This window comes from Haliaeetus leucocephalus, unplaced genomic scaffold, assembly GCF_000737465.1.
Source record: "Haliaeetus leucocephalus isolate CR32 unplaced genomic scaffold, Haliaeetus_leucocephalus-4.0 Scaffold339, whole genome shotgun sequence".
NCBI classification, from domain to species: Eukaryota; Metazoa; Chordata; class Aves; order Accipitriformes; family Accipitridae; genus Haliaeetus; species Haliaeetus leucocephalus.
In genome coordinates, this window is record NW_010972775.1 from 7,581,338 (window position 1) to 7,593,465 (window position 12,128).

The window sequence follows — 12,128 nt, forward strand, 5'->3', positions numbered from 1 at the left end:
CTGTCTGTCCCTGAAATAAGCCCAACTCAGAACAGATAGTTTGAAAAGGAGAGCAACAAATAGTCTAGCTATTTTTGTAGCAGGAAGAAAGAGTGACACCAAAACTGGGCATGGGAAAATCCAAACATATTTACTGGCATTTACCTATCCGGCCTCTAGTGAAACCCAAACTAAAACTAGACAAGCAGTCAAAAGTCAGATTTTCATTCACCAGTAAACATTTAGACAAGACAAATAATTTAAGAGGAAATTATCACTACCTGTACCATTAAACACAGCCAGAAAAGTTTACTTTTCTAATCGTCTCACAAAACCCAAATCAAATTGGTGGTAGGGAGGATGTCGTTGTTTAAAAAGTATTTGCAAATATGACCTTCTGTTGTATAAACAGGAGACTGGTAATTTTCCAGTATTCCAAAAACCTGTAAAGTTTTGGAAAAGTATTTCAAAACCTAGGCATTTTGATGACATGATTATGTCATTTGCCTTGCCTTATCTTTGCAATTGGACAGGGTGCTAGATAATCTCATCTAGGCTCCCTTTCCCATGGAAGGCTGGACCAGGTGATCTTCTGAGGTCCCTTCTAACATGGGCAATTCTGTGATTCTATAATTCTATAGAATTCTCTTTTTCTCCTTGCACACATGACAAAAAGTGTCTCTACCTGTTATAGAGAAGAATATCTGGCTTCCAAATCAGTCCATCAGGAAAACGGACATTCTTCACTCCTGGGTATTCAGACACATTCCACTGTAGATAATGATCTGTCCAGTACTAAGACATACACACAAAAAGTAAGTTAGGTCATCTCATCCACTGGTTTACTGTAGTTCTCTAGGGACTGGCTAGCCTGAAACAATAGGTGTTCTCTTGTTAAAGAGCTACTATCTAGCTTCAGGCAGTGAACTATTTGGAAAGGGTGAATTAGGCCACCTAGAGCTCAGTGGAAGGCATAAAAATCTCATTTTTCAATTCACACTGCAGTGCACTTAACAGCCTATAAAGGAAGATTTGGGGTGCTTGTGTTTTATTGTTCATGCTGTCTCAGGTGCCAATTTGGGATAGAACAGATCTTCTTTTACAATTCATACATTAACTTCAATTATGTTTATCTTCACAGACAACTTTTTTTTCTGTTGTTGGAAATTCTCAGGTTGCAATAACTTGATTATAGACAGAGCAGCCAACAGTCAGTGCTGACAGGGAGAACAACTGAAATGGCAGAATGGTTAGTACTAGCATAGGAGATTTTAGGCCTGAAGTTAGACAACCTCTGAGGCAGATGCTCAGCAGCACTGCACTGTCCCACAAGCTTCCTTCCTGGCTGGCACTTGCTGCACTGGAGGCATCTGTCCTGGGGACTATCCGTGCTCCTTTCAACCCATCCTTGACTGCCAGTATAGGCAGGGAGTCTGTAGCAGTCAAACCAACAGGGGTTTGATCTGTGTTTAGTGTTGCTAAATCCCAGATACTGTCATTGAAGCATATGATCGTGCACAGTCACAAAGAAAAGCACTGCCCCAAACTGCAGGCAGTTGAGTACCACGGCAGCTCTAGCAAACTGGTTACCTCCTGGTCTCCTGAGAAGCACTAGCATGAGCTACTGTATTTTCCTGAAACTGAGGCTGCGCTTCACCCCTTACTAAGCAGATGACTTGTCAGGATACAAGGGTGGTTCCTGTTGTGCGCAAAAGGCATAAGTAAGAAGTAAAGTTCATTTTGTTTCACAAAATGTATTTATTCTTATAATTTCTATGCTTCATTATACTGTGCCTCTCTCTATCTCCATATTATGTTATTTACATCAACTTCACATAGCTGTAGGCATCACATAACCTACAGTGAAAACTTCACCAGATTTACAGTGCTTTTGCAATGCCAAAAGTTAGTCTTTTAAATGTAAACTTTGAAACGGTTGGGTAAACATACAATACTTCGCCCTTCAACAGTCTTGAGGCTGTTGTCAAAATCTTTGACAGACATTAAGGTCAGAAAAAATTTCCAATGGGTATTGTGGAGGTAATGTTATTGATCACTCTCATGGGGTATTCACATCAAATTGTTCTATGTAATTCCTTGCATTACTGTCACAGGCGAGTTTCAGTTTGATACACAAAACAAGTCCCCAGTTAGCCTCATGCTGCAGGTGTTCAAATTCATTCTTGTGCCTCTCAAACAGTGTTTGTAAATGACGGTTTTGATGCATGCAACACATCTAATAGCACTTATTACACATCTTTTGTAAAGCTTTTACTATACAATTTCTTGGCCTATGCTTCCATACTTACTCATTTTTTACTGTGAATTTGTAGCACCTTGTCACCTGGACAAATGATCGGAGTTGTGCATTGCTTTTTCCTTTTGCTTTGCAGATAACAGTTTTTTACAGAAATCTTAAATCAGAATATCTGATTGGCTCTGTTCATAGTTTTTTCTTTTCACTGCCTGCTCCATTCACAGTTCTCTAATTAAACTATGTGTATTGCTCACACTTATCAATACACAGCTTCTATAAGCTGATCAACTGCTCATCTTTTTCTTTTGGAAATTTTAGATCCATTTTTACAGTAAATTTTTTTACATGAACTTCCCAATAGACAAATGTCACTGTACTTTTTACCACTTCATCTTTCGTGGAGTGTAGAAATACTGAGATCCTCATGATACCTCTATTTTTTAGGAAGTCCAGCAATGTAAACAAATACAATGTGTGGTTTTGAGGCATTCAAACCTGTGGGCTCTTGTTGGCTTTAGGCGACTCATTTTCAGTAGCTGACAGAACAGGTCACTTTCTGAGTAGTGCTTGTAGGGCTGGGGCTGGCAGGCTGCAGGCAGCTGCTGCAAAGCGTGCTGCCCATTGGCTTGGTTGCGTGCAGCAGGCTCTCCTGTTCATTTCTACCTGAACTGCATTACAATAATCTATATCAATATATCCAGTAACTTCTTATTCTAATTTCTTTTAGGAGTTATCATCATGGCCAATACGATGTAGCACAGGGTGACAGTGAATGATGTAAAGACAGTCCAAAGGGTGATAGAAAACTTAAAGTCTGTATTAGAGATAATGTTAGGCAGATTGTATGGTTGCTCTGTTCAGCCATGTGTACAAAGTGCTTGCCCATCCAGCTGGACACAAGCCACCTCATTTTGTTTTAACTTTAGAGCTATAGTCTCCACTGTAGCTGAAGTACATTTCATGCAGATTAAAATGGGAAACAGCGCAGGGTACTTGGGTTAGTATTAATCTGTGTGACTAGGCAAGGCTCCTGCTGTAACTTAGATCAAGTTTGAGATTTTGATACTGAACAGTATTTCCATGGAGATAGTGGTCAGGATCAAAGAGTCTGCATGTATAAATACTAGATTTATATTCCTCTTTCTCCCAGGTTAGTTTTTGTATTTAAGTATTTCAGTGACGATTACATAAAATATATTTAAGATACATCGCTGATTATACACACATACATATCAAGAAAGGGGGTGGAGAGGGAGCTTCAGGGAAAACCTTATTTCAGACCATTTAGCATAATAAAATTACATGTTTGCCTTAAGCATGCTTTGAATCTGTCTAGTATACCATTAATAGACAGTTAATACACAAACACTTTTTTTTTCTTTTTTTTTTTTAATGTGTACACAGGCCATGAAGAGTGGCTACATTTTTGTAGTAAACAAATGATCTGCTCGTTGAAGTCTTAACATGCTCCACACACAGTGTATGCTAAGGTGGATAAATCAAAAGAACTACAGAATATAAAAAAGAATCAGGAATTTCCTTAGGGGGGAAAAAAACCCAATCTCAAAAAGGGTAAGGATGCTGTGGGATAAAAGAGGAGGAAAATAAGTGATAGCTTCTTGAGTATGAATTGTAACCTGTTTTGCTGGTAAGAAATCATAGCAACTGTTGTCATTGTAGCTTAAAGCCAAAAACATACTATATTTGACAGTTTTAATCTTCCTGTACAACAAGCCTGTAAAATAACATGAGCTGAATGCTTCTTCCATGTCAACTTTTCTTTGTAAATAAATCGAATAGCCATGCTATCCTTTGTAGGTCATCAAAATAGTCTTTCCTTTGTTTCCCAAGGCCTACCACAGTGCAAGAGAAATGCTCTTTACAAAATGTTAACAATAGAAGAAAAATGAACACCTTTAAACTGAATGAGCTGGTTAAAGAAACTGAAAGGTGTAGCATGATTATCTTGAATAATAAAACTCTTCTGTAAACCTCTACTTAACCCAAACAGTTCAGTTTCTGTAACACAGATGGGAATTCAACTAATGGCAAATTCTCATCCTAGCTGCTATAGTATGGATAAAGCTCCCCATATCACCCTGTCTCTGTAAAGCACAAACTTATGGTAGAAATGTTTTGTGGAAGCGTTAGGAGCTCCCCAGTGGTTAGCATGGTAAGAAGCATCTTCTTAATTCTAAGTCTTAATTAAAACTAATGCAAAAAAATAACCACTCAAGTCAGAATAAATCTGTGTAGGCTCCTTTGTGTAGGAGCAGCTCTCTCATTAGTTAACCTTTCAGAGAAAAGAAACTCAAAATACTCTCACAAAGTTCTTGAATATTCTATTATCTGTTCCATTTATTAAAAAGTGAGTGAAACTTACTCCTGCCCAGCAATGCCAGCCACGAATTAATGGGGGCAAAGTTCCCTGCTGTGTTATCTAGTGGTGGCAATAGTTAATTAATAAGACAGGATGTGAAGTTCTGTGACAACTATAACAACTAAACATTGCAACAAAAGGTAAAATAAAGCTACTGTTTGAAAAATGAACACCCTATGTGGGCAAAATAAACTGGGAAACCAGGAAAAAGTATACTGTTCCCAGCTGAACATTAGGAAACTGAACTGGTGTTCCAATACCCATTTTAGTCATGTAACTGAGATACAGAATTTAGAGAAGTAGCATAAAAAACCTCTCATGTTCACAGTTAACTTCTGATGATGACCTATGTGTAAACAACAACATTTTAAACAACATGGAAACAGCACGGCCATTTTAATTAAAATCCTCCTGCAGTTTCTTAAGGAGATAGACAGCAAAGCAAGGTGGATGGCAAAGATATTCAGTTAGGCTGAAGCTCTCAGGAGATAATGAGCCTCTTTGGCACAATTTTTCCCCTGTATCTGAACAACCATCTGGCAATTTTCAGTGTGCTGATCAGAACAGCTATTACAGATGAAATGCATTTCTTGCATGTGTAGTTATCTTTCACAATCAAATTATTTTCTGCAACGTAATGGATTTGTTGAAATGAGTGATAAGGCACTTGCACCTACAGTTACTCTACCTGGGACTCTTAGGACACCATTATCTTACAATGATCAAGAGTTTAGCATGACTAAATCAACTACAATGAGTTAGTAACTTACTTAGATGTAGTGACTTAAATTCTTAAAAGTTTCCAGAAATATCTGAAACATCAAGACCTAAATCTCAGCCTTACAGTTTTCCATTCACCTTAGCTTTGTCCACTATGTAGCAAGACACAGAACAAAAGCTTGAAAGTTTCCTAAAGTTCAAACCCCTCACCTGATTAAACTCAAACACCAAAGGGGGAAAAAAACCATACTTTGTTTCAAAACTTACCATTTGTAGCCAGATGTTTGTTGTTAATACTTGATTCTTTTCATCCTGGGAGGAAGGAGAAGGAGAGGAAGAAGACAAAACCAAACCACAACTTAGCACCATACAGATAAAACAGCACTGATAAATATATTTGACTATTATGAAATAGCCAGCTGTGCTAAGATACCTTTCAAAGCAAAGAGAATCACTGCCTCTAACTTACTGCAACAGATATTTTCACAGGTACTTTTTAATGTATTTCTTATTACCACAGTCAATCAAACTGTTTCCTGAGGGTATCCTGAGTCTGCCAGACTCTTCCCTAGGGCTTCTTCTTTAAAAAAGAATCTCAAAAGGCAAAGCAGATTACAGTAGGGGTTGCCTGTTTCACCTTTGTTAGGAGCAGCCCTCTCACTAATTAACCTTACACACCAGACATATGCAGGTAGTAGAAAAAATATTGAACAAAGAAAGTGTGACTAAGCTCAGATGATGTGTGTTGAGGCCATATTGAGTAGCTTCTTATCAGGCAAGCGGCACCACTGATACCAGTGGAACTATACAAAAAGTGTTGTATCAGCTTTACCAGAAAACGGTTGTCAGGGCAGAACATAATTATTCTTCCTGGAACAGTTCCAATTTGAAGGCCTTCCCCCTTGCCTCCTGTGACTATCTGATGTAAGCTTAGGTGACACAATAGGCATCTTAATGCTGCACTTAGTTAAAGAGTTTAATTCTTCACTTCTCAGACACAGGAAAATGTTGGTGACCTTATTTCTGTGGAGGTACTGTATCAGTATCCACCTGGGTTGTGTGAAGCTAATGGAATATACGATATATACTGTCAGTATTACACATTCTCCAAACTGAACACACAATCTCTGTCCCAACACCAGTCAAAGCTTCATTTACAGTCTAAGGAAGTGTCACAGCAAGTTTCAGTCACCTGTACAGCAGCAACTATCAGAGTTGCTCATAAGTCTAGACCTCTGAACTTAAATCTGTCACTCCTGAACTTAAATGTTGTTCCTAAATGCCCAAAAATGGCCAAAAAAAAAGGTTTAATCACATTTCATACAAAAAAAAAACCACAAAGCCCCCACAGCTTTCTTTTTTTGATGATACTCATTACTAAAGGTCAATACTCTTTACTCTTTTGCTGTTGTTTGGTGGACTTCTAACTGAACAAAATTCCTGAGAGACCTTTAATTGAAGCCATTTTAGAGCAGCACAATAGTAAAAAGTTACACAGCACATAAAATCAAATCAGTGCAAGGGACAGTGGCATTTTTAAAGCAAATGAAGCTTATTGAGGAGCAGCATCAGTAAATGTATGCCAGTGTTATGAGGTCATGTATAGTCACAACTAGATGTACAACATACAGACAAATAAAAAGGTTGTAGGTAAAGATCAGTATTGTGCATTAATAAAGTCTGCCCTCAAATGCACACTCCTACCTTCCTTTAAAATGAAAAGTAAAATAAAAAAATAGAAGGAAGCACAGACCACAGCTAGTGATTCAGCACCCTTCCTCTCTATTTTCTGCTTCATCACCTCCATGAACCTTACTTTTTCAAAAGTATCTCAAGTGGACAATTCATTTAAATGGCATCCTGGGGAAACAGGTCTCTTTAACCCCTTGGTTTCAGGAATACATTATTAAGCTGTATTGAATTAGCATGCTGAAGGCATTGCTGAAGATGTCAACCAGACAAAGTAGTAATTAATTTGCAATAGTAGCTGTTACTCTGTAGCCATACAAACATTAATTTGGTGCCTCTCTCAACAGCCTGCTTATAGTGTTAGAATACAACAGAACTAGTTTGCATGGGACCTTTAACTCATGAATGAAGAAACAACCCTTAAGAGATCATTCATATCACTATAAACTAAAGTCTATATACAAGTGTTGCAAATTAAGGACATGTAAAACCTCTATATGTTTCCATTCGTCATAGCCATCTTTAGGTCAGATGTAAATACCACTAACGATAACTTATCATTAAAAGCTCAATAGCATTTTCTCAAAGCTCTGTGTGCTGTCCCAGATGAACACGACAAATTCCTATAATGGAATGTCCCATCTATTGCACTGGAGCAAAGTCAAGAGCACCACTGCTGTGTGGTTTCTCTGCAGGGCAGACAGTAATTGTGTTGCTTTGCACAGGCGTAACTGGCTACTCAGAAGTGCAGAGCAATTCAGAATCCATTATGTTGTGGGAAGCTTGTTTCAGGACTATTAGCTGAATGGCATGTACTCCTGCTTGGTTAAATTCTGAGTTAAACTCACATTTTATTCCCAGTGTGATCTCTTTCTACACATGAATGGCCCCAGCCTTAGATTAGTGATGTTTCAAAAATTCCCTTTTCAGTAGCAGGAAAAGATTGTACCAAAGCTGGAGTTCTGCTGATGCTTAAGCTAATGATATGGCACGGGGATTTATTTTGAAGCCCTGATCCCACAGCATAGTCAGATGAACTATTTTAGGAGTACCAGAAAGGAGCTCTACTGTCAAGCAGCACACATCACAGAACCAGGTTAGACAGCCATCACTGAGCAGTCAAACTAGCAGAGCTGAGGGGGACAGTAGACTTCTAATCCAGCTGTGCTGCTGGCAGAATGATTCAGCTGCCTGCCACTGCTAGGCAGCTGGGCACATGGCAGAGCCATCGCAGGTCTGCCTGCAGGAGACTCTGCAGATGTATTCTCAAAGCCAAGAGTTATTCTGAAGTGTGATCTTTCACTCAAACCTAGCTTAAAGAGGGTATCCTGAGAGTACTGACTCAAAAGTAACTTGTACCGTGAAGACAAGCCCTAAATGAAGATGGCCCATGCTGTTTTCCTAGTGTTTCTTTCTGTTATTTTAAGCATTTAGAGCCTGAAAGAGTGTATTTGAACAAAGTAACTCCCACTTAGACCACTATATTTAAGGTTCCATCAGTGTTTAAATCATAAATCCCATCATTGCTCCTCAGCTATAAAAACTTCGCTGCAGGCTGAGACTTATAGTGGTGGGTTTTTTTATAGTGTTTGTTGGAGCAAATGGCTGCCAACATTTTAGTCTTTATTGGATTGACTCACCCATCACTAGAGGAAAGATTCTGATTTTAGAGGGTTTGTCCCTCTCTGTGGTCCCAAGTGAAGCTGGTGAAGGGTGAGGCAGGAGACATCCTGCAGGGTTTCTCCCAACCAGGAGAGTTTTTTGGACACTGTTCTAAAAGCTTTACAGCAAACTGCATTAACACTGTTTTTCATTAGAGATGTGCAGTACTTCCCCATAAAATGATGGGTGGGCTTGAAATGCTTCATAGAACTTCACCAGTTTTTGTCACTTTGCAGTACTTCGTAAACACTTACAGAAGAAGTGTTGAACACAAAAGCAAGGCAGCTCCTATTACAAACCCCTTCTACTATAAAGGAGCAAAGAAAAAGGACTTCACAATATATTCTGAGATGCTGGGAAAATTAGTCAGAGAATGAGACCAGAAACTGTATCATGTTGTTTGGATTTGTCTGTTTTTTTCCCGTACTAGCTACTTTAGGTTACTTGCTGTTCAGATAGTACTGGCCAAGTAGCACAGCTAATGGAAGAGTTCGGTTTCGTTCACACAGTGGGAAGTGGGTGGGAGGCTACTTCGGTCTACTTGATTCATAACTGTATCATGATCTGTGAGGGCAGGTAGCGAATTGCTACTGGACTGCTTGTCACATTATTTCATGGCAGTGTAGTTAATGAAGGAAAAGTAGCTGACATCAGGAAGACTTGAATGGTCCTTCGTTAATTTCTGAAGGTAGAAGTAACAACTTCTGGATGTTTTTTAAGGGAATTGCACTGTCTCCTTTCTTCCAATTCCGATCTCTAGTTTTGTCTATCTTTTCAATTTAAACAGTCTATCAGACTGATCACCTTTGGAAACACAGTATCAGATTCTCACATTATCTTTCCCTTACCCTGTGTTCAACAGAATATATAAAGAAGAGATAGAAATTTGACAATGCTTTGTGAAAGGCATTAGCCTGGACATGGCAAACTTTGTAAGGAATATTATCTGCTGACTTTCAAAAGGATGTCAGCATGTGTAGTACCCACGCTAGAAAAGTTATGCAGCAAAAAGCAAGAGGAAAAAGCAGTAAAATAAGCCTGCATGCCTATGAAGTGACATGCAGTCAGTGACATGCAGCACCTAGCAAGAAACACATACTTTCCAGAAGACTTGCATAAAGTGATGTCCTGACTAAAATCTATCAGCTGTAATTCTTGCACTTCAAATCCACATTCTTGATGTTTACATGGTTGAATCTCACCTAAATTACAGAAAAAGTAATGCCTCTTTGAACTGAGCTTCAGTTACTATGAACCTTAATGAAAGAGTTTGTAAAAACATTTTAAGGCATCCCTTGTTATAGCAATAATGCTAGGTTCCTGACTGGTACCTTGTAGCAAGACTGAAGTTAGTACTTGTAGTCTAAAGTTAAAAATGGCCTGGCAGCCAGTGAGAGACACATAAGGCACTCCCTATATAGATTTTCACTTTTGTTTGCCTGAATGTCATCGCACTGAAAGCAGCAGGTTAATCAGTTCATTAGCTCTTACCTTATTGTCTCAGCACTTGCTTATTAAACATTCTCAACATCTTCTGATCCACAATGTCAAATTACTAGCACCTAATGACATTTTTTTCCCACATCATTTAAAACCCTGTTAGGCTTAATTTTTGCTTAACACAGCTTGGGGTTTTCTTCCTCTTCCTTTTCAGGGTCATGCACTCAGCTCACTAAACTGTATAAAGGCTGAATTCTTATAGGATTAGTACTGAGAGAACAGGCTGGAGGGTGACTTAAGCACTCACAAAACGGCCAATTGACAAAAGATTGATGCTATGGCCATACTTTAGGCAGCCATAGTGACAAGATTAATCTGAGCTCCTCAAAATTTACGGAAAGTAGTGAAAGGGCTGGATTTCTTCATTCCTGCCCATCATGCTGGTGCACACCAGCACCCTGTGTGGCCAACCTCCAGGAGAGGCCAGAGTAGCATGTGGTCCAGCTTCACCCACCTGGAGCCCATCTGAAAACACCATAGTGACCTCGCATTCTTTATAACTCTAAGTCAACATGGGAGACTACTGCAATTATCCTTTCCTCATATGCTAGACTTTTGTATTAACGGTGGCTCAAGGCTTCTTGGTGGTGCAGGCAAAATTGAATTTTGCTATCTCAGGGGTGAGGATAAAAATCAGTTACTTAAAAAAGCCAGCCTGATGCTTCTGCAAGGACACTGAAATGACAACTGCAGCTGCTTGCCAAGGACTACCTTTAGTCATCCATAGGTGGGGGCTGTAGCTGCAGCGAGTCTTGATCTTGAAGAACATAGCAGAGGGTGCAGAGTCAGGCTGCCCTGTAATGGGTGCACATTCATTACCCCTGAAGCCTAAGGTATCACCTACATTGTACCTGCCAAAAGGCAAGATTAATTAAAATGCAAATTTGGATGGAATTAAGGAATGTTTGGGTTTTTTGCATAGCAATAAAAAGCTACACGGAGAGTTGGCAACGTGAAACAGGGTTTTTAGGCAACTTAAAGTTGAAGAAAAAGGCAGTGTACAGGAATTGTGAGATGAAAGAGATTTGAATTCCTGATGCCTCTTCCCCTCCTGACTTCCCTTTCACCACAAAAGGAATAGGTTAGTGCAATTACCCTTCACTTCTCCAGTAGTCAGCAATATACCTTTTTATCATAGTAAAATGTTTTTGACTCAGCTTACAGCATGTTTCCATTTATGCAGAAAATGCTATATAAACAGGCATTACCAATGCATAAATAATATTTATAATATTCCATGATCCAGCATGTGAGGCTCAACATCAGGAACAGGCCACAGAATATTTCTGATTTCTTGAAAACAGATGCAAAAAGTGCAAAATTACTCAAAAAAAGTCAGAAGTGGAAAATACAGATTTTTACTGTTTCACTGCACTTTTCTCGAGACCACTTCAAACTTAAACACACATTTATATTTGGTGTTCTGACTTTTGCCATATCGGTGAGATTTTTATACAAAAACAGAGCTCTGACATCTGTGACTTAATCTTGTAGTGGTACAGCCTACTGCTAGGAAGCAACACTCCTTCAAAATCACAGCAACTGTTGCAAACTGTTTAAACTGTTAAACAGAGTTTAAGATGATGCGTACTACACAGCCCAGTCAGCACAGTGTGCCAATTCTGCACGACTTGGCCTTGGGCTTGTGCTTGCCTTAGGCCAGCTCCCTTTACGTCAGCTGCTAATTTGCCCTGATTCTGTTGGTGCTAAAAACCTCCTGAAAGTTGTTCTTCATCATTTTATAGTCAGCCACTCCATGCTGCCAGTGACCTCAGTGAAAGCTGAAGGCATTTAGGACATCACCATTTCTTCTCTTCCATATTCCACTTCAAAGCCAAATTCAGCCCTGAGGCACCCTCACTGCTAGGATGATATATGACTCTGTGACTTACCTTCCAACTCAGACTCCCTCTGGCTCTTTCAGACCTTTAGGGATAAGGT

The 12,128-nt window shown here is 39.2% G+C and overlaps 1 protein-coding gene across 1 annotated transcript in view; it reads right to left on the reverse strand.

Annotated features, from left to right (window-relative positions):
• CHRFAM7A (CHRNA7 (cholinergic receptor, nicotinic, alpha 7, exons 5-10) and FAM7A (family with sequence similarity 7A, exons A-E) fusion) overlaps positions 1-12,128 on the reverse strand; it is a 42,561-nt gene that overhangs the window by 11,691 nt on the left and 18,742 nt on the right. The window contains exons 3-4 of the mRNA XM_010572269.1: positions 5,604-5,648; positions 665-774 (exon numbers count right to left, since the gene is read on the reverse strand). Coding sequence (XP_010570571.1) covers positions 665-774; positions 5,604-5,648 — 155 coding nt within the window. The remainder of the gene's footprint in view (positions 1-664; positions 775-5,603; positions 5,649-12,128) is intronic.